Source organism: Oncorhynchus kisutch, linkage group LG2 (genome assembly GCF_002021735.2).
Source record: "Oncorhynchus kisutch isolate 150728-3 linkage group LG2, Okis_V2, whole genome shotgun sequence".
Taxonomy (NCBI): Eukaryota; Metazoa; Chordata; class Actinopteri; order Salmoniformes; family Salmonidae; genus Oncorhynchus; species Oncorhynchus kisutch.
This window is the reverse complement of record NC_034175.2, coordinates 41782541-41806059: the sequence shown is the minus strand read 5'-3', so window position 1 is coordinate 41806059 and position 23519 is coordinate 41782541. Positions and strand designations below refer to the sequence as shown.

The following is a 23519-nucleotide window of genomic DNA, read 5'->3' as shown; positions in this document are numbered from 1 at the left end:
ATTGCTTTTCTGATTTTCGTGACCAAGCACCTGATGCTAAGTGTACTTAATGTTTTGTCATGCGATCGATAAACTTACACAAACGCTTGGATTGCTTTCGCTGTAAAGCATAATTTCAAAATCTGAGACGACAGGTGGATTATCAAAATGCTAAGCTGTGTTTTGCAATATTACACTTGTGATTTCATGAATATATATTTTTTTAGTAATATCATGTGAATGTGGCGCTATGCTATTCAGCGGTTGTTGATGACAATTATCCCGCTAAAGGGATGGGTAGCGTCAAGAAGTTAATTCACTTGAAATTGGCTAGTTAGCTGTTTTGAAATGGCCCTTGAATACAGCTAAACAGATTACAAAATATCCCTGTCATTAAGTCATACTGTACATTACTTGGACAGTATAACACCATCTTAAGTTGCAACATTTTGGTAACTTTTCTGTAATCACACACCGTACAGTAGGAGTGTACATGTAAACTCACCAGTAGGTTGACTCGGACAGTAACAACAAGTTTGAGCCAGGAGGGGAACTTGGAGATTATCTTGGTGATGAAGGAGGCAATGGTGTCTCCGTAGTCGGGCTTGTGGAACTCTGCCTCGTTTAGCCCGTCTATCAGTATGATATGGTCTTCTTCTGGAATCTTCCTCTCTAAACACACACGAGCACGTGCGCACGCACGCACGCACGCACGCACACACACACACACACACACACACACACACACACACACACACAGTAGAGAAGACGGTGGAAAGAAACAAATCGACAATTCATAAACTTTTCAGGCCAAGTCGACTGCAGACATGCCATTTTGCCGAGAAGTAGAACATTTTCTTTTGAGTTTGATCTCATAAAATTTAGTGTCAGTAAAAATAAGAACTGAACATACAGCAGAGAAAGAGAGTAAGATAGTTGGACACCACACTTTAAAGAACTACAAACAACTTTGTATTTAGATAACATCTCTCTGCACTGCAGTTCCTGGTGCATTAACACATCTTAAGACGGTTTACTCTGGTATTCTCCCACATCTCTACAGCTAGCACAGTAATGAATGAACATGAGTGTGTTTTAGTCCGCAGCCATAGACAGTGCAGTACGCTAAACTGCTCTGTGGTGAGACCGCAGCGGGGATCTGAGCCATGCGTTCACAGCAGCAGAACGACAGGGCCCTTGTGTGCATCCCAAATGGCACACAAATCTATTTCCTATATAGTGCACTACATTTGACCATAGGCTACTTGTCAAAAAGTAGTGCTCTATATAGGGAATAGAGTGCCATTTGGGACACAACCTAGTGTTCCTCCTCACATCCAGCTTTGCACAGTGATCAGAAACACGCTAAAATATAAATGACAGGAAAATGTGCAAATTTCAACTCCGCTCCCAGCTGGGATGTCACCCCCCCCCCCCCCCCCATCATTGTGATGGAGTGGACGAATCAACACTTCCCCCCCATATCAAGCCCAATCAAACACGGTCATTCATTTCAATAAGGAACAGGGGGCAGTCGTGAGGGGCCCGTCACAGGAGAGCTGCTGCATGCCCTGGCTGCACATTGATCCTCATTCTTTTCCATCTCCATCATTCCAACACTGGGTTTGTATATCTACATCATCTGTTTAGGCTCCTGCAGTAACATATCGATTCACTGCAGTGCAGGGAAAATAGTGGGTCGTGTTGTCTTTGCAAAACGGACTTGACCTTGAGATAGTCGTGTTTCTGTCTGTCTATCGCGGGAGAGATGCATCCATCACCAAGTTTACGTTTTCTTGGAGAGGCACTATTCTTCTGCCCTGACAACAATAACAAAGTAATACTAACCATTTAGTGTAACATCAATTCAAATCAATGTTGTCAATGCAAAATGCAGAGCTCCTACACTAAGCAATTAACAATGTTCCCGCAGACTATGCTCCCTCTGTACAGCCAGCACTTAACACATTTAACTCAGGTATTTGAGGTTCTTTGTGTAAGGAATGGAATCAATTTATCTCAGCTGGCTGGAAGAATTGAAAATCACAGAAAATGGTCTCTGAAGGGACCTTGGGTAGTCGTTTGCGATTTAAGTAATCTAAGCAAACCTGTGGTTAAATTACAGTTATAATACACTTGTCAGAAACCTTGAGCCACTGAAGGCCTAGATTATAGTATGGACTCAATGTGTGCTTTCAAGACATTATTTTGGACCATGAACACCAGTGACAATGAGACAGTCAGATATGAATGAACCTAGGTGTAACTAGTTTAGCATCGTACCCTTGCGGAGGTTGGCCAGTGGCTCCAACACACCCCTGCGGAAGGCTGCCATTGGGTCCTGGACGCAGGAGCGCAGACTGAGCATGCTCTGTAGATAGGAATCCTTCAGCAGCAGCTCTCTATAGGCGGTGAGCTGGTGCGCTCTGCACAGCAGGGCAGCGATACTGTGCACAAACTCTGGGACCAGGCAGGTGTAGGTGTTGTCAGCCTGGCAGTAGTGATATGCAACCACCTGGACATGAGAAGAAAAAAAAAGAGTACAATTGTTTAGGAACTTTAATGGCTTAAAATGCATAAGACGTTAACCTTTGTTGTATTACCAAACCATACAACAATATAAACTGTGAGTACCTTACATTGTTGTTGTTTTAAGTCAGCAGAAATCTGCTAAGCTGGCTGTGTGACCTCAAAGTTCTTGCAAAGCCAATAGGCTTGGTGACTAAAAGGCATTAGATGCAATACATAGGGCCCTATAAAATCAGTTATATTTTTGCCTGATTCCCCAACATTATATTTCATATTGATTTCAAATTTTTAGAACCGTTAAGGTATAAAAAAATATATATATAAAATAATGAATTTGGCATTACTGCTACTATTAGCCAATAGAAATGCATTGAATAACAGATTCACTACATTGAACAACAGATAGACCAAAAAAAATCTAAACAAAGTTTGTTCTGTTGTGACGGTCCTACAGTGCATTCGGAAAGTATTCAGTCCACCTGTGGTAAATGGTAAATTCAATTGATTGGACATGATTTGGAAAGGCACACACCTGTCTATATCCAAAAATCCAAGCCATGGGGTAGAAGGAATTGTCCGTAGAGCTCCGAGACAGGATTGTGTCGAGGCACAGATCTGGGGAAAGGTACCAAAAAATGTCTGGAGCATTGAAGGTCCCCAAGAACACAATGGCCTCCATCATTCTTAAATGGAAGAAGTTTGGATTCCTAGAGCTGGCCGCCAGCTTGTTTTGGAGACTAGTCAGGATCGAGGGATAGATGAACGGAGCAAAGTACAGAGAAATCCTTGATAAAAACATGCTCCAGATCACTCAGGACCGGGGCGAAGGTTCACCTTCCAACAGGACAACCACCCTAAGCACACAGCCAAGACAACACAGGACTGGCTTCAGGACAAGTCTCTGAATGTCTTTGAGTGGCCCAGCCAGAGCCCAGATTTAAACCCGATCTAACATCTCTGGAGAGACCTGAAAACAGCTGTACAGCGACGCTCCCCATCCAACAGAACTTGAGAGAATCTGCAGAGAAGAATGGGAGAAACTCCCGAAATACATGCGTGCCAAGCTCGTAGCGTCATACCCAAGAAGACATGAGACTGTAATCGCTGCCAAAGGTGCTTCAACAAAGCACTGAGTAAAGGGTCTGATGTGATATGTAATGAAATATGCACAAATGTCTAAAAACATTTTTTTCTTTGTCATTATGGGATATTGTGTGTAGATTGCTGTAACAGAACAAAATGTGGAAAAAGTCAAAGGGTCTGAATACTTTCCGAATGCACAGGATATCTGAGAGATATAAGAAAGATCAGGAAACAATACCTATATTTCTTTACATGTATTTACCCCCTTATTTGAGGCACTAAACTATCTCCATATTTTTTAAACTGGTACCGGGACCTTCAGATAAGTCTTGTGAGGCTTGGGGGCTCCATATGAAAAAACAGAGAGCGCCAGAGTGTCCGTGAGAGTCTCAGCTTTCAATAGATTGGTCATAATGTAGGTCAAACTGTTTGGACGCTACAGACATTTCGTGAGAAGACACAATTTTGGGATGTCTCATGGTCTGACAAACACACTCTAGCCACCTTTCACCATCGATGCGGAAGGGCTATATCGGCAGATGTGATGGATTGAGACACAGCCCATGCAAAAAAACACATATCTCTAGCTTAAACCATACAGATTATGTTAATTCGATTTCCGCGTGGTCGTACGACCTCATCAGAAGACCACTTTTGCGGTCCATTAATGTAACTGCGCACCAGCAAGACACTGTTGTTCGGTAAGCACTCATGTAATTGCAGAGTTTGCAAAACAAAAGACCACTGGATTGATGCAAATAATCATGATATCATTCTGCCAGGTAGGCATAGGCTACTTTGTAGTTAACATTTATTTGGGAAGATTTATGGGAAAGCCATTCCCATCTCTACCAGTCGACGGTTATCATTAGCATCTACGCGTACTCCCCTTTTATAGGTCCCTAAATACATCAGTTTGGTATATAGACTAAGCCAGCCCTGACCTCATTCCACTTTTGCCATTATACAATGGAACTTGGCGGTGAGAAAATACAGTAGCTATTTGTTAGTATGAAATCAAAGCTGGGACTTGAAGGCATACCCTTGTATTATGACCTTCATATGCAATTGTCTGACTAACCAACACCCACTAGGCTATAACCCACTCCAGTCCACTTGAGCAGGGTTGTATACACTAGGAACGAAATGGAAGCAAACAGGCTGAAACGGATAGGGGTCTATCTGGATTTGTCCAACAATAAATGTTTCCCATTGCAAAACATTTTGATATGTTGTGCACTAATAAATATGACCCAGGTGGCATCCCCTACCCAGACAGAGGGGATGATGATGAACTGGTTGAAGCATTGCTCAACGACCTCAACTAACCTCCCCAAATACTGTCTCCCAAGTGGAGCTCTAAAAGTAGGATGTGCTGCCTGTGCCTTGTACTGAACAGGTTCTGCTGTGTTCACGGACATCTGACTTGGACAGGGGTTGGCGGGTGGGAGAAGGGCTGTGGGACCCTGTGGATCTGTCTCTCTCTCTCTGTCCTAATTACAATCAAACCTGGAGGAGCTGACACACTTTACAGGGCAGCAGAACATGAGGAGGGAGAAGCAGGTGACTGGTTAGGTGCTACTGCACCTTAGCGCACCACATAGCAGCCATGACTCTGCCTGGGTCTACTGCAGAAGGACTCAAGACCTGGAGCCTGTCCCCAGGCACAATGATGAAGATGTCTCAGAGAGGTCAGAGAGACAGTTGGCCCATAACAACACCAGTCTCAGAACCGCACATTCACTATCAGATGAGAAATATAGTCTAAATATGTCCCATCCTAATTTCTTGGATGCGACCTGTGAGTAAATCACACCCAAATAGTCTGATTTGAAATTAGAGAAATATAACCCTCACCAACAGATAAAACAAGAGTAAGCACTTTAAACTGTAACAAAGTAGTGCTCTCATGATGATCTCTGTCACCGATCTAAATGGCAGAGGAAGTTGGCACACGATGGTGGCCTAGGACGAGGGAAGGAGGACCTTGAGGCGCAGGCCTGGCCGCCACCATTACGGCTGCTTCCTTCATAATATTCAATGAAATGATCAAATTATTATTGAATCGTCTGCTTGACGGATGGCGTTCTTTCCTGTTTGGACAGACGGGTTAACAGGGAAAGCTTGTCCTACACCTCCTCGGGGGTAAACTTCCTGGCCCAACGCAGCCTTCTGAGAGAGACGGCCAAGCTAACATGATGAATCTACAGAGCCTTCACAAGTGGTGGAGAATTCCACTTTTTCACTGGGCATAATAATAAAGCGGCAGAAGCAAGGACCATTGCCAAAGTACTGTTACTAGCTCTGCTGCCAAGACATTTCTCACACTGAGACAATTAAGTCAAACGAGCTGCTACTGACAAAAAAAATCTAAATAATGAAGAGCTGTATCGGAGCAAAAAACCTAGCTTTGCTATCGATATGACATACTGCTGTGAGAGAGACACAATGCCGTTAGACACTGGGTGTGGGGTAAGAAGATGTCCATTGTTGTGGATGGATTAGAATGAAAGAGGGGAGACAGCAGCTTGCTAATCAGAAACTGTTTCACTGTACAGCTACTCTGTAGTAACCTGAGAGGAAGGATGCAGTAACATTGAGCTACAACGTCTCACAGATGTTGACCATACTGTACATCCCATGCAGACCACTACCTCATCAAAGAGACATGAACATCTGGTGTTTGTCAAGTATTTCTAGGTGATTCTCTGCAGTACAACGGGATGTTTCCAGAGTCGTGATCTACTGTAATTAATTTCCAATTCAGGGACAAAACTTTGAAGTGTGATTGTGCTCATATACGCGAATCAAGCGATACCAGTGCCTAATTGCAACTGCAAAAGCATGAAATACTTTGCGGCTGCATCAGTGAGTGCCCTGGATATGAGGGTGGATTTGAAGAGCGGCACCTCCTTTTCATTTAGCCGTGATGACTGACGATGCAATGTTGCGTGGCAGTCACAACACCACAGGAACACTCCTTTGAGAGAGGCTGTTGAAAGCAGTTTAGTGCATAATTGGTATGAGGGATTCACAGAGTTTAAACATGTTAAAGGGGCAGTGCAGTCCAAAACTAGATTTTCTAGTTTTCTGTTATGATATTTCCACACTACGAGGTCGAAATAACACTCTGAAATTGTAATGCCATTTTAATGTAAGAGCCTGTTCAGGTGGGATGGAGTTTTTGGCCCAAAGCATAACACATCTGATCTGATTATCAGATCTGATCTGATTATTCTGACCAATGACCAGTCAGTCATCTTTAATTTGCATACGTATCCTCCTACATTATAGCAGTTCGTGCATATATTAAGACAAAAACAAATGTGGCTGTTTGTGCAGACAAAACATTTTCTTAAGGCAAGCCGAAGTCTACGCCCCTTTGTCGTTGATTGATCAGCCTGAGAACAACATATGGGATCAATAGAAGGAGCATGTTAGTTGAATTCCCAGCCTTTGATATTATACAACAAACTCTGCAAGACCTTATGCATGTAATTCTGGAGGGCGTAGGCCCATTGGAAATCAAATGTGTTTTGAATCATCTTGTTGTGTCAGGACAGATTGATCTGGACTGAATTCTGCTATTCTTGGTTTCCCTTATTCTCCTCTAGATGTTAGAGATCGGCCATCCCCAATTTATGTTAGTACATTAACGTCAAGTGATGGTAAACTAAAATAGTCCTCTGGGCAAAAACTTGTCCTGCTAAGGATATTGCCATTTGTTTTGGAGAGTTTGGAAGTCAATGGAGAGTTTGGAAGTCAATATATACAACTGATCATTGAGCTAATAGAGATTGTACAGATAGTATTTGCATCTGTTCTTTCCATTGCGACAGTGTCTAGGTTTAAGTTACTAATTGAAAATAATTTGAAGCATTGGAAGGAGCTTTTTCCAGACCACAATGTTACACCTAAACAGCATTATATGATACATTTGCCATCACAGATAAAGTAATTGGGTCCAATGGTCAGACATACAGTATGTGTATGCGGTTCGAGTCTAAACATTGTTTCTTTAAACAATGGGCTTCCAAGCTCAATTAAAAAAATATTTGCAAGTCTTTGATCAATCAGAACCACATATATGAAAGCTGCCAAAATGTTAACAGTTCAACGCACCCAATTTTTTCAAATGAAAGGGAGATGGGACCTGTAGCATAGGTTAAAGATCTACAATATTTACATGGAAAATTTAGGGATTTCCATGGGTTTCAATGAAGTAAACCATGCTGTATCAGTCAAATGGCTTGTAATAAATTGTAATAAATACATAACTCAGAAGTCCATGATCTTTGCCAAAGTACTGAATGGTTATATGCCAGAATTTGGACTGGTCAAAAACCTATTTCTTGTTGATTCTAGGCTTTATTGTTTGAAATGTCAACCATGTCAAACTATACGCTTTGATCGAAACATGGCTTATCAAGTTGAGGTCTCAGGCACAGGCCACTGAGTTAGTGGATGCTGAAAAGCTGGTTGATTTGACCTCTTATTACACAATTAGCAACAAGAGCCAAACTTATGTACAAGTCAAATACCATCTTGGGGATGTAATAGAATTGTACAACAGTTCAAATGACTCATATGTATCTGTGTTCCCCAGATATGAAAAGTGTACGGTCTTTGTTATGTACTGTATTTTGTCTACATGATTACCTTCCTGTGTGTAAGATGACAATAAAACAGTGAATTCCATTTGGTCATTATCTGTTCTTAATATATGAAGAGATGAAAAGGATAAGATGCTTGAAATAAGAAATTCTGACTTTGACAATGCAGTTTAGTACTTGTCTGTGTTGATCAAACCGCTTTATAATTCTTGTAATTCTAGTTTCAAGCACTAAGTTACTCAGAACCAGTAATGCAATCTCAGTAACACGATACATTATCTTATTAAGATCATTAAGGACAAAAAAGCTTGAAACAAGTGAAATGCTCTAACATAAAAACTGCCTGGTAAGAAGAAATATCTTGTCAGACAAAAAACAAGCATATATTTCCTTGATTTAAGATATTTAATCTCATTTAGATTTCAATTTTTGCAGTGCAGGGATTTTTCAATTAAGTGTTTGTTGTCATTCAACGAGAGATGAAGGTCTTTTAAGGGAGCATGCGGGCACACTCATTCGTTTCGCCAAGCTGAGTTCGGCTAGGCGACACCTTAAGTGGGGTAGGCTCTAGAGCAAGGGTGGAGTGGTCTAGAGCACTCCAGTCATTGAGGGCCTGATTGGTGTCACACTTTTTCTCCATCCCTAGCAAACACAGCTGATTAATCAAATTGCATTCTTAAGTGAAGATCATGATTAGGTGATTATTGAGTCAGGTGTGTTAGCTGGGGCTGGAGCAAAACTGCGACACCAATCAGGCTCTCGAGGACTGCAATTGCCCACACCTGCTCTAGACAATCCTATCTACAAATCAGGGCTGTGTATGTAAATATATAACAATTTGTTTCACACAATGAAATGCCCACAATCAGACTGGGCATTTCAATGGCAAAAGGAGGATCAGGGAAATAAATGATTAACCCTCGGGTGTAGCCACACTACAAAAGTATGTAGGGCGGCAGGGTAGCCTAGTGGTTAGAGCGTTGGACTAGTAACCGGAAGGTTGTGAGTTCAAACCCCTAAGCTGACAAGGTACAAATCTGTCGTTCTGCCCGTGAACAGGCAGTTAACCCACTGTTCCCAGGCCGTCATTGAAAATAAGAATGTGTTCTTAACTGACTTGCCTATTTAAATAAAGGTTAAAAAAAAAATGTGAACACCTCTTCAAATTAGTGGCTATTTCAGCCACACATTGCTGACAGGTGTATAAAATCGAGCTCATTAGAATGGTCCGTACTGAAGAGCTCAGTGACTTTCAACGTATCACAGTCATAGGATTCCAACAAGTCAGTTCGTCAAATTTCTGCCCTGCTAGAGCAACTGTTAGTGCTGTTATTGTGAATTAGAAACGTCTAGGAACAACAACGGCTCAGTAGTGAGTTGCAACACTCACTACCGAGTTCCAAACAGCCTCTCGAAGCAACGTCATCACAAGAACTGTTCGTCGGGAGCATCATGAAATGGGTTTCCATGGCCTAGCAACCGCACACAAGCCTAAGATCACCATGCGCAATGCCAAGCGTCTGCTGGAGTGGTGTAAATTTCGCCGCCATTGGAGCAGTGGAAACGCGTTCTCTGGAGTGATGAATCACGCATCCCCATCCATTTGGAGGATGACAGGAGCACAATACCTGCCCTTGGTGGAGGACGAATAATGGTCTGGGGCTGTTTTTCATGGTTCGGGCTAGGCCCCTTAGATCCAGTGAAGGGAAATACTACAGCATACAATGACATTCTAGACAATTCTGTGCTTCAACTTTGTGGCAACAGTTTGGGGAAGGCCCTTACCTGTTTCAGCATCATAATGCCCCTGTGCCCAAAGCGAGGTCCATACAGAAATAGTTTGTTGAGATCGGTGTGTGGAAGAACTTAACTGGACTGGCCTGGGGTTGACCTCAACCCCACGGACACCTTTGGGATGAATTGTTATGACGACTGCAAGACAGGCCCAATCGCCCAACATTAGTGCCCGACTTTACTAATACTCTTGTGGCTGAATGGAGACTCACCTTTCCACAGAGGGGTCATATTCGTATGTAGCCCAAACTGTTCGCTACAGACAGAAGATGGCAGATTGGCTGTACCAATTGTAGACGAGTCTCTAGACACTTGTGGGCGTCCTGGAACAAAACAACATGTACGTGTTCAGGAGAGTCTCATCTTTCCATCAGGGGGGTCATAAGAGTTTGTAGGCCAAATCGTTCAGACGTTATAAACGTTTTCGTGAGAAGACACATTTTCGGGATGTCTCATGGTCTGAAAAACACCGCTTCAGCACTGCCATTTTCACGGCCCGTGGAACCCCTCTAGGGGGTTAAACATATATTTTCATGACATTAGTTATTTTCATTAAATAAACACACACACTGATTTATTAGACATACAGTAAATTAAAAAGACTGCATGGGGGCTTTCAAGATGTTTAAATTCAGTGGCACGTGGCTCCTAGAGGCTGCCTATTCCCTATAGCAGTGGCTTGCTGTTGTCATTTTTATCATTTAGCAGACACTCAGGAGCAATTAGTGTTATGTGCCTTGCTTAATGGCAAATCGACAGATTTGACAAATTCACCTAGTTGGCTTGGGGATTCAAACCAGTGTTACTGGCCCAACGTTCTTAACCGCTAAGCTACCTGCTGCCTTGTCATCTCACGTTATACTATCCTGTGTTAGTGCCGCACTGATTCAATGCATCCAGTGCAGGAGTGGAAGGCCATTATGATGCCAAGGAGTGTTAAAAACATGTGTTATTGAAATAACAGTCAAGAAAACAGGGCACTCTGAAGCTGAACCATTCATGTGATGTAACAGCACTAGGGACAAGGGTGAATGAAACGGCTTGGAATGTTTTAGTCATATTTCATTATTTCTAAAAGTTATACAGTAATGTTTGTAAATGGCAAGCTAAGCTGCAAGGTGGATGTGGTGTATCTTTTTTCTCAAAACAACAGAAGCAAAATGACAGATGGACATTTCAAAAGTGGGAAGGGGAACTCTGTGAAATAGAAATAGATGGTGAATACTGAATAAAAAAGCTGTAATCAATTACAAACCTCAGCAGGGTAACTCAAAGCATAGCCGCGGGGAAGAAGTTTGGGGTTAGGGGGTGTTGCGATGTCTTTCTCCAATGGGGGGGGGGGGGGGGGGGGGGGGGTTGCCCATGCTGCGAATTGGTTCAGGATTATTAAATGCCCGGTGCACTACTTTTGTGAATAATTAGCATCAGTCAAAGGTTTGGGCACATCTTCTCATTCCAGAGATTTACTTTATTTTTACATATTCTACATTGTAGAATAATAGTGAAGACATCAAAACTATGAAATAACACATGGAATCATGTAGTAACCAAAAAAGTGTTAAACTAATCAAAATATATTTTATATTTGAGATTCTTCAAAGTAGCCTTTGCCTTGATGACAGCTTTTGTACACTCTTGGCATTCTAACAACCAGCTTCATAAGATAGTCACCTGGAATGCATTTCAATTAACAGGTTTGCCTTGTTAAAAGTACATTTGTGAAGTCTTTAGTTTCTCTTTGCTTATTTGAGCTGTTCTTGCCATAATATGGACTTGGTCTTTTACCAAATAGGGTTATCTTCTGTATACCACATCAAACTTGTCAAAAGACAACTGATTGGCTCAAACGCCTTAAGAAGCAAAGAAATTCCACAAATTAACTTTGTAAACATTTAAAAAAACATAATTTAGCTTTGACAAATGACTGGTACTGTATGTGTGTGCGTGTGTAGTGAATGTGTGGGTTTTGTGTGAGTGTCAGTGTATATAGTGTGTATATACAGAATAGTCTTATGAGTGTGCATAGAGTCAATGCAAGATATGGTCAGTGCAGATAGTACAGGTAACTATCAATTAACTACAGTATTTAGCAGGCTTATGGCTATATATCAGTCTTATGGCTTGGGGGTAGAAGCGGTCTCGAAGCCTGTTTGTCCCAGAGCCGATGCTCCGGTACCGTTTGCCGGATGGTAGCAGAGTTAACAGTCTATGGCTTGGGTGGCTGGAGTTTTTGGCACCACCTGACATAGAGGTCCTAGATTGTACGGAGCTCGGCCCAGTGATGTACGATATGGCCAAAATATCATATCATGGTATTTTTCAAAATGTTTATGGTATGACAGTATTTTATGTTTTTGATTTAGAAAAGTTCTAAATTTGCTTAATGATTAGTGTGTGACCGTAGGGTGGCAACACATATATTCTAAATGATTTCAATGGGTCTTTCTCCATTCTGATTGTTTTATACTGTTCAATTCAACTTCAACCTAAAATTGAAGTTGAATTGCGTCGCTCCACAGCTATTTTCAGGTCTCTCCAGAGATGTTTGATCGGGTTCAAGTCCGGGCTCTGGCTGGCCCACTCAAGGTCATTCAGAGACTTGTCCCGAAGCCACTCCTGTGTTGTCAGTAAGGTTGTGTGCTTAGGGTGGTTATCCTGTTGGAAGGTGAACCTTTCCCCCGGGTCTGAGGTCCTGAGCGATCTGGAGCAGGTTTAAATCAAGCATCTCTCTGTACGTTGCTCCGTTCATCTTCCCCTCAAACCTGACTAGTCTCCCAGTCCCTGGCGCTGAAAATCACCCCAACAGCATGATGCTGCCACCACCATGCTTCACCGTAGGGATGGTGCCAGGTTTCCTCCAGACGTGACACTTGGCATTCAGGCCAAAGAGTTCAATCTTGGTTTCGTCAGACCAGAGAATATTGTTTTTCATGGTCTGAGAGTCCTTCAGACTTGTGCCTTTTACTGAGAAGTGGCTTCCATCTGCCCACTTTACCATAAAGGCCTGATTGGTGGAGGGCTGCAGAGATGGTTGTCCTTCTGGAATGTTCTCCCATCCCCAAAGAGGAACTTTGGAGCTCTGTCAGAGTGACCCTTGGGTTCTTGGTCACCTCCCTGACCAAGGCCCTTCTCGCCCGATTGCTCAGTTTGGCCAGCTCTTGGAAGAGTCTTGGTGGTTCCAAACGTATTCCATTTAAGAATGATGGAGGCCACTGTGTTCTTGGGGACCTACAATGCTGCAGACATTTTTTGGTAACCTTCCCCAGATCTGGGCCTCGACACAATCCTGTCTCGGAGCTCTACGGACAATTCCTTCGACCTCATGGCTTGGTTTTTGCTCTGACATACATACTGTGGGACCTTACATAGACAGGTGTGTACATTTCCAAATCATGTCCAATCAGTTGAATTTACCACAGGTGGACTTCAATCATGTTGAAGAAACATCTCAAGATTGATCAATGGGAACAGGATGCACCTAAACTCAATTTCGAGTCTCATACCAAAGGGTCTAAATACTTAAGTAAATAAGGTATTTTTTAATTATTTTTTATAAATTTGCAGAAATGTCTGAAAACCTGTTTAAGCTTTGTGTTCATGGGGTATTGTGTGTCGATTGATGAGAACATTTTAGAATAAGGCTGTAATGTAAGAAAATGTGGAAAACTGGAAGAGGTCTGAATATTTTCCGAATGCACTGGAAATAAACCGATTAATAAGCCATTCTGTATTGACAAGTCACCTCAGGTTGTAGGAAGCTGCTATATTCATGTTGTGAACTGTGAACCACAACCATTTGGACAATTTACCCAACCTGAGGTCTTTCTGACCATACTTCTAACATGTTACCCTGGCAACACTGATGTTGTCCCAAATGGCACACTATTTCCCTTTATTGTGCATAAGACGCTCGTCAAAAGTAGCGCACCATATAGGGAATAGGGTGCCATTTGGGACGTAACCAGAGACGAGTCCTAGGGGAGTCTGGCCCGACACATCATTTGCCTATCTCTGTGAGTGACAGAAGTGTGCAGTAGCAATCACAACATGTTAAGGATCCAGAATGAGCTTCTCACTCTCTCCCTCTCCATTGTATTAGAGCTGCCAAGTTGAAAATTGGGCCTGAGTGACTTCACATTGGATTTTAAGTCCATTTGATGAGGGAGAATCAAGAGGAATGATTATTTAGCTAAGCTCAGAGCTCGCTGCAAATCAAACGGGCCTATGATGTGAGAATTCATTTAATGGGGACTTGTGATTGTCTTCAATAAACATCCAGGACCCCAGGGACATGTTTTAATTAACTTGCTTCAGATACAAATAAATTAATGTAAACAAACATAAATCAACTGAGTGCCGCACGGTCTGTTATGTTTTTTTGACAAAACCTCATGAATACTAAAGGAAACCCAGCCTCGATATGAAAGGACATGATTCAGGGAGGCGCCACAGCCTCCCTCCCCAATCTACAGTGGGATGAAATGAAGGACAGAAGAAGTAGACAGAGAGAAGAGAATACGTGCATCTGTAAAACTGAAGAAATGATGAAAACATCAGTAGCCAAAACATCATAATAAGTACCAAGTGGCCTTTATAAATAGTGAAACTCGGCACAAGAGCAATAATGGCATTATAACGAATATAATTGTCAATTTGAACATTTTATTACATTTTTTATCAAAATGCCTTCGGGAACATGTGAACTTTCATGTGCCTTCAAAATAAACTTGTATGCCATCTGTAAATACAAATAAAATAGTTAAATTGTGAGCCTATTTGGTTAATCCGCGGAAAAAGACAGGGACCTTCCCGCTAGCCATGATTAGCTGAGATAATGGATGGGCTGGACATGTCTAGAAATGAGTTTGGATTGGTCTGCCATATAGATTGTTTCTGTCTATGTGAAATATATAACGTTGGACTGCCCTCAACAACATGGACTGCACTAAACAACATTACTGCCCTGAATTTTAGCAGGCACTATAGACAAAGATCAGTGGGGAAAATGTATTATGGATTACTACTACGATCAGTGTGAACCAGAGTGACTTGACACAACGTGTCTCGACATGTACAGAGCATTTGGAAAGTATTCAGTCTCCTTGACTATTTCCACATTTGGTTACTTTACAGCCTTATCCTAAAGTCGATTCAATTGTTATTTTTTCCCCTCATCAATCTACACACAATACCCCCTAATGACAAACCAAAATAAGATTTCACATTTTTGCAAATGTATTCAAAAGTACTTACATAAGTATTCAGACCCATTCATCACTTCTTTGTTGAAGTACCTTTGGCAGCGATTACAGTCTTGGAGTCTTCTTGAGTATGACGCTACAAGTTTGCAACACCTGTATTTGGGGAGTTTCTCCCATTCTTCTCTGCAGATCCTCTCAAGCTCTGTCATGTTGGAGTTTCTCCCATCATGTTGGAGTTTCTCCCATTCTTCTCTGCAGATCCTCTCAAGCTCTGTCATGTTGGATGTGGAGCATAGCTCCACAGCTATTTTCAGGTCTCTCCAGAGGTGTTTGATCGGGTTCAAGTCTGGGTTCTGGATGGGCCACTCAAGGACAATCAGAGACTTGTATAGAAGCCACTCCTGCATTGTCTTGGCTGTGTGCTTAGGGTTGTTGTCCTGTTGGAAGGTGAACCTTTGCCCTAGTCTGAGGTCCTGAGTGATCTGGAGCAGGTTTTCATCAATGATATCACTGTACTTTGCTCCATTCATCTTTCCCTCAATCCTGACTAGGCTCTTAGTCCCTGCCGCTACATCCCAACAGCATGATGCTTCCACCACCATGCTTCATTCGTAGGGATGGTGCCAGGTTTCCTCCAGACGTGACACTTGGCATTTAGGCCAAAGATTTAAATCTTGGTTTCATCAGACCAGAGAATCTTGTTTCTCATGGTCTGAGAGTCATCTAGTTGCCTTTTAGCAAACTCCAAGCGAGCTGTAATGTGCTTTTTACTGAGGAGTGGCTTCCATCTGGCCACTCTACCAATAAGGCCTGATTGGTGGAGAGCTGCAGAGAACTCCCTCGGGTTCTCCCTGACCAAGGCCCTTCTTCGAGTCTCATAACAAAGGGTCTAAATATTTATGTAAATAAGATATATATAAATACATTGATATGTATTGTTTTTTTTGTTGCAAAAATGTCTAAAAACCTGTTTTCGTTTTGTCATTATAGGGTATTGTGTGTAGATTTAATCCATTTTAGATTAAGGCTGTAGCGTAACAAAATGTGGAAAAAGTGAAGGGGCCTGAATACATTACGAATGCACTGTACATGTCTAGACAATAGTTACCCATCCACTTAGGTAGATGTGGCTGGTGGGTGGTTGTCACATTTCTTTCACATGACCCATCAATTTAGACAAGTGTGTCTGAGTAAGAATAATCTAATATTTATACTATATTTTTTATCTCAACACTATTTTTGATATTGCTACTATGCAAATATGTAACTGTACTGTATACACCTTCTGTATCCTCTGCATGTGACAAATACAATTTGATTTTACTTGATATAGTGTGTTTACCAGAGACGGTAATGTGAAGAACAACATGACCACATGTTGAAGAAAAACACCAAAGTCAGATTAGGATATAGATGAAGTGTATTTTTACTACAACTTTTTGCTATTACTTTTACCACTTTTAGACTTGAAATCTTTGGTTATTTACTACACTACTCACTCTGTTTGGCACATGGCCTCACAAGTGAATCCTTAAAGAGGTGGGTGGGGCTAAGTCTTAAGAGGGTGTGAACGATGCTGAATGGTGTAGACAAAGAAGAGCTCTTCAGTAAAGTAGGTGTACCACAATATTCTAGGGCCATTTTCTCAAAAGAGGGGTCACAAGTTTATCAACTTTCAAAGCAGAATTACTTTCCCATTGTTCCTCAACTGTAGTGTATGATATACAATTTTCTAGCTCAGAGTCTCTCCTTTTATCCAATGTAAAAAACACAATTTCAAATTTTGCTACATAAGACCAAATTGAAGCAGTGAGTCAAATGTTTTGTCAGCTCGTGCTTATATTGTGTGCATCTTCACACAAGGGCATCAGTTGGATTTCAGTTGTTCATGGTGCCGGCCAGATTAGTTTTCTTTGCAAGCAAATTGTTCACCAATGACAGTGAAGTTAGGAAATTGTTCATGGTGACATTTCTCCCCTTGCCAATGTGAGGTTCCACAAGCCCCATCACCACATTCTCTGACTCTCGATCACTTGCTGCCCGATGTGGATATTTTCACAGATATTGAAAGCCGCTCAGCATGTAAAATTACGCACGCTCTCACTGTGTAGCATACTTCAAATAGCCCGGAGGAGATTGATAAGACTGCTTTGATTCAGTGGACTGATATAGGGTGCACACAGTGCCTTCAGAAAGTATTCATACTCCTTCAATTATTCCACAGCCTGAATTCACAATGTATTAGATCGTCCCCCCCCCCATCTACACACAACACCCCATTATGAGAAAGTAATAACATGTTTGTAAAAATGTTTGCAAATTTATTGAAAATTAAATACAGAAATAACAAGTTTTCATAAGTATTAACACCCCTGAGTCAATACTTTGTAGAAGCACCGTTGGCAGCGATTACAGCTGTGAGTTTTTCAGGGTAGGTCTCTACGAGCTTTCCAGACTTGGATTGTGCAACATTTGCCCATTAGTCAAAATTCTTCAAGTTATGTCAAATTGGTTGTTGATCATTGCTAGACAACCATTTTCAGGTCTTGCCATAGATTTTCAAGAAGATTTAAGTCAAAACTGTAAATCGGCTATTCAGTAACATTCACTGTCTTCTTGGTAAGTAACTCCAGTGTAGACTTGGCCTTGTGTAGGTTATTCTCATGCTGAAAGGTGAATTAATCTCCCAGTGTCTGGTGGCAAGCCGAATGAATCAGGGTTTCCTCTAGAGTTTTGCCGGTGCTTGGCTCCATTCTGTTTATATTTTATCCTGAAAAACTCCCCAGTCCTTAACGATTACAAGCATAACATGATGCAGCCACCACTACGCTTGCAAATACGGAGAGTGGCAATGTGTTGTATTGGATTTGCCCCAAACATATCACTTTGTTGTATTCAGGAAAATATTTTCACTCTGTCAATTAGATTAGTATTGTGGAGTAAACTACAATGTTGTTGATCCATCCTCAGTTTTCAACTATCACAGCCATTAAACTGTTTTAAAGTCGCCATTGGCCTCATGGTGAAATCCCTGAGCAGTTTCCTTCCTCTCCGGCAACTGAGTTAGGAAGGACGCCTGTATCTTTGTAGTGACTTGGTGTATTGATACACTATTCAATTTGTAATTAATAACTTCACCGTGATCAAGGGGATATTCAAGGTCTGCCCGTCTACCCATCTACTGTACTAATAGGTGCCCTTCTTTGCGAGGCATTGGAAAACATCCCTGGTGTTTGTGGTTGAATCTGTGTTTGAAATTCACTGCTCTCCTGAGGGACCTTACATATAATTGCATGTGTGGAGTAGAGATGAGGTAGTCATTCAAAATCATGTAAAAAACTATTATTGCACACAGAGTGCAACTTATGTGACTTGTTCACACTAAAACCGCCATAGGTCAACGAATACTGATGTTTGATTTGTAAATAAAACAAAGGCAAAAGAAAACCTACCTCCTGCACCTTCCCTGACTTTTACTAAATGTTTGCATTTTACATTGCTCAGTTGTCAGAATCTTTAAATGCCAAACTGAAAAGTATTTAGAGCTCTTTTACCTGTTGTTTCCACACCTAGTACCACCTTAATGGGCCAAGACAAATGCGCTGTAGGATGTTGGTACCAAGCCAGGCGCTAATGCGCCTCTCTCGCCTCACTGAATGACAAATGGATGAATGGGAGATAATTGTGCAGATTACTTCACAATTTGATTTAAATTAGGCCTAGCTGAATGACAAGGAAGGTGAAGATGTTGATTTAATTTAGAAAGACAATAGTGTAATGATGAGTTTGTTATGCCTATTTGTCAGCTTTGGCGCTCATGTTTATAGCAAATAATTTGACTTGCGGGTTGATATATTTTCCTTTTGTTTTACTTTGTAAAAATAAGCTGATATGGGATTGTTTTATTTACTATAACTATGTGTTGCAGTAGGCCTTTAGAATAACGCAAAACATATCTTAACTATATCCTAATTGATGAGAAGGGACTTGAAGGGAAGCAAACGATGCCAGCAAACGATGCCAGCCCACTGAATGAATGATAAATGGATGAAAGGAGATAATTGTGCACATTACTTTAGAATCAAATTTAAATGAGGCCTAACTAAATGGTAAGGAGGGAGAAGATGTTGATTTAATTATGAACAACAATAGTATAATGATGAGTTTGTGTTATACCTATTTATCATCGTTGGTGCACATGTTAGTAACTTGACCACGCACCTTGCGGGTTGATATCATTCTGTTTTAAGTTTTACTTTGTAAAAATAAGCCGTTATGGGACAGTTTTTTATTACTAATCACATTTATTGTAAGGGAAACGAAAACATGCTACGAAAACATGCAGTAGGCCTTTAGAATAATGCAAAACATATCCTTGACTATCCAAGTTGATGAGCGCGGGAAAGCAAACAATGTCAGTCAGCCAGCACAGCGGCCCATCGAAACTACACCTAAACTAATTTCACACATAAGAGTTAGAATATAGACTAGATTAAATTGACAATAGTCTGATGAGTGACAATATTATCAGTTGTCAAATTGTACATGAAGAGATGGGCATAGCTTGGAAATGACAGATGCAGGGAAAGGATCAGTTAATCAAATCGTCCTTCAGAGTCACATGCAGGTAAAACATTTAGATTTCTATATAGTATCAAAAAGAGCATATTCTGCAGTTTCTATGACACTTACATTTGTCAAATAACTCTCAAAATTCAGAGGTGCAATTCTTTCCATCTGCACAATCCATGCGTTCAGCAAATTATCAAATTCACTATTCTGTTTTCTTTTAAATACATGTTCTTATTTCCACAATGTTTCTTTAGACCTGACAAAACAAAATTATTACGGACGTCTTTATTACTTATAGCCTAGAGTAACATAAACTAATAAAAATGAAATTATGTTCTTTGTAATAATAGTTTTATGGTTTTCTAATGTTACCTAAGACCTTTAAAAACACCACTAAATGATTATTCTTCAGATAGCATATATGAAATGTATTTACTAGACCGTTAGAATATTGATGAGTCATCGGTTGGAAGTGTCAAGAATTGGCTTTAGGCCTACATTTTCACTAGGAATTTGCATATTTATAAAAAAAAACATATCCTTGACTCTATCTAAAAATAAAAATACTGTTGTTAAATTTCTACATGGATATACTGTGCATTTCCACAAATATTTATTCATGCATATCATGCTATACAATTGATTCTTCACTATTTAACAAGCCTTGGTGCTTATGTTTGCGCACCTTGCGGGTTGATATGTGGCAACATTCCCTAGCAGGTACTTACAGGCTGAAAGGCCAGTCGGTGCTAGTGTTACGCACATTTTTACTCCTGAACATACAGTTGAGGTCGGAAGTTTACATAACTTAGGATGGAGTCGTTAAGACTAAGTACCTTGGCATCATACTTGATTCCAACCTCTCTTTTAAAAAGCATGTGAAAAAGGTAATTCAAATAACCAAATTCAACCTAGCTAATTTCCGATTTATACGAAATTGTTTGACTACAGAGGTAGCAAAACTGTACTTCAAATCTATGATACTCCCCCACTTAACATACTGCTTGACTAGTTGGGCCCAAGCTTGCTGTACAACATTAAAACCTATTCAGTCTGTCTACAAACAGGCTCTCAAAGTGCTTGATAGGAAGCCCAATAGCCATCATCATTGTCACATCCTTAGAAAGCATGAGCTCTTGAGTTGGGAAAATCTTGTGCAATACACCGACGCATGTCTTGTATTCAAGATCCTCAATGGCCTGGCTCCCCCTCCACTCAATATTTTTGTTAAACAGAAAACCCAGACATATGGCAGCAGATCCACAAGGTCTGCCATGAGAGGTGACTGTATAGTTCCCCTAAGGAAAAGCACCTTTAGTAAATCTGCATTCTCTGTGAGAGCTTCCCATGTCTGGAATACACTGCCATCAGACACACATAACTGCACCACATATCACACTTTCACAAAATGCTTGAAGACATGGCTAAAGGTCAATCAGATTTGTGAACATGGTCCCTAGCTGTGTGTTGCCACTCTCCATGTTGTCTGTTGTCTGTAGCTTGTGAGGTGTGGAAACACTTTGTTGCTTTTATGAATTTTGTCTTGCTGCTTTTTGTTTTATGCTGCTCTGTCTGTATGCTACGTCTTGCTTGTCCTATGTTGCTCTGTCTATATTGTAATTGTTTTTAATAACCTGCCCAGGGACTGCGGTTGAAAATTAGCCGGTTGGCTAAAACCGGCACTTTTACTGAAATGTTGATTAATGTGCACTGTCCCTGTAAAAATAAAAATAAACTCAAACTCAAACTTGTTTTTCAATCACTCCACAAATATCTGTTAACAAACTATAGTTTTGGCAAGTCGGTTAGGACATATGGTTTGTGTCATTTTTCCAACAATTGTTTACAGATAGATTATTTCACTTATAATTCACTGTATCACAATTCCAGTGGGTCAGAAGTTTACATGCACTAAGTTGGCTGTGCCTTTCAACAGCTTGGAAAATTCCAGAAAATGATGTCATGGCTTTAGAAGCTTCTGATAGGCTAATTGATATCATTTGAGTCAATTGAAGGTGTACCTGTAGATGTATTTCAAGGCCTACCTTGAAACTCAGTGCCTCTTTGCTTGACATCATGGGAAAGTCAAAAGAAATCAAGACCTCAGAAAAAAAATTGTAGATCTACACAAGTCTGGTTCATCCTTGGGAGCAATTTCCAAACGCCTGAAGGTACCACGTTCATCTGTACAAACAATAGTACACAAGTATAAACACCATGGGACCACACAGCCGTCATACCGCTCTAGAAGGAGACACGTTCTGTCTCCTAGAGATTAACGTACTTTGTTTGCGAAAAGTGCAAATCAATCTCAGAACAAGAGCAAAGGACCTTGTGAAGATGCTGGAGGAAACAGGTACAAAAGTATCTATATCCACAGTAAAACAAGTCCTATATCGACATAACCTGAAAGGCCACTCAGCGAGGAAGAAGCCACTGCTCCAAAACCGGCATAAAAAAGCCAGACTACGCATTGCAACAAGCACATGGGGACAAAAAACGTACTTTTTGGAGAAATGTCCTCTGGTCTGATGAAACAAAAATAGAACTGTTTGGCCATAATGACCATCGTTATGTTTGGAGGAAAAAGAGGGAGGTTTGCAAGCCGAAGAACACCATCCAACTGTGAAGCACGGGGGTGGCAGCATCATGTTGTGTGGGTGCTTTGCTGCAGGAGGGACTGGTGCACTTCACAAAGTAGATGGCATCATGAGGAAAGTTACGTGAAAACATATGTGGATATATTGAAGCAACATCTCAAGACATCAGTCAGGAAGTTAAAGCTTGGTCGCAAATGGGTCTTCCAAATGGACAATGACCCAAGCATACTTCCAAAGTTGTGGCAAAATGGCTTAAGGACAGCAATGTCAAGGTATTGGAATGGCCATAGGCTTTCCATGACAAAGGGCTTGAATACATATTGACTGAAGATAATTCAGCTTTTTATTTTTAATTAATTTGTAAAAATGTGAAAAACATAATTCCTATTTGACACTATGGGTTCTTGTAAAAGTCAAGGGGTGTGAATACTTTCTGAAGCACTGTACCATTTTAAGATTATAATTAGCATGGATCAATACAATAGAATGGGCCACCCTGATCTTAATTTAAAATAGTTGATTATATAATTATGCATCGTTCGCTTCCCCTCGCTCATCCTCTCACCCATTCTCTCTCTTTCTCCCCATCATACTTTACTTAATTTATTTAATCTTTTGTTATATGTGTGAAATTAGTTTCAGTATAGTTTAGGTTCCGATTCAAAGCAATTATTGGGGTGATTATCAGCTCTGGGCACTTTCAACTATCGGAAGAAGGAGTGGAGCGGAGCTGGCCTTACTCTTGGGAGAAGGAGGGCAACGGAGGAAAACCATAAAACAGTCATGTTTGTGATATTAAGATTCTAACACTGACTGTGTTATATAGACTTATTTAGGAAAAGACAAGGACAGGGGGGACGGACATGACTTAAAAAATAATAAATAAATAATATTCATGAGCAGTCAAAATGACTGCTTTAGCGGTTCTAGTGTTAAGGTATAGACACTCTCGTTGACTTCTTGCTATTCTGAGCACCAAGATGCACTTCACAGTAACAAAATGTCTACTTTGAACCTGACCGGTGAAATGACACAATGCCCCAAAGCCATCATGTGTAATAAATACATTTCCATGCAAACTTACAGAATAACAACTTAAAAAAGAGACCAGAAGTCATTTTATAATCTCAAAGGGTATGTCCCAAATT

At 40.9% G+C, this 23519-nt stretch overlaps 1 protein-coding gene across 5 annotated transcripts in view; it reads right to left on the bottom strand.

The window, feature by feature from the left end:
• The window catches only part of LOC109866085 (protein TANC1), a 267888-nt gene that overhangs the window by 59374 nt on the left and 184995 nt on the right, over nucleotides 1–23519 (bottom strand). For all 5 annotated transcript variants that reach the window (XM_031794472.1, XM_031794469.1, XM_020454642.2 and 2 more), the window contains 2 exons: nucleotides 2263–2494; nucleotides 485–651 (listed from right to left, as the gene is read on the bottom strand). In XM_031794472.1, coding sequence (XP_031650332.1) covers nucleotides 485–651; nucleotides 2263–2494 — 399 coding nt within the window. The remainder of the gene's footprint in view (nucleotides 1–484; nucleotides 652–2262; nucleotides 2495–23519) is intronic.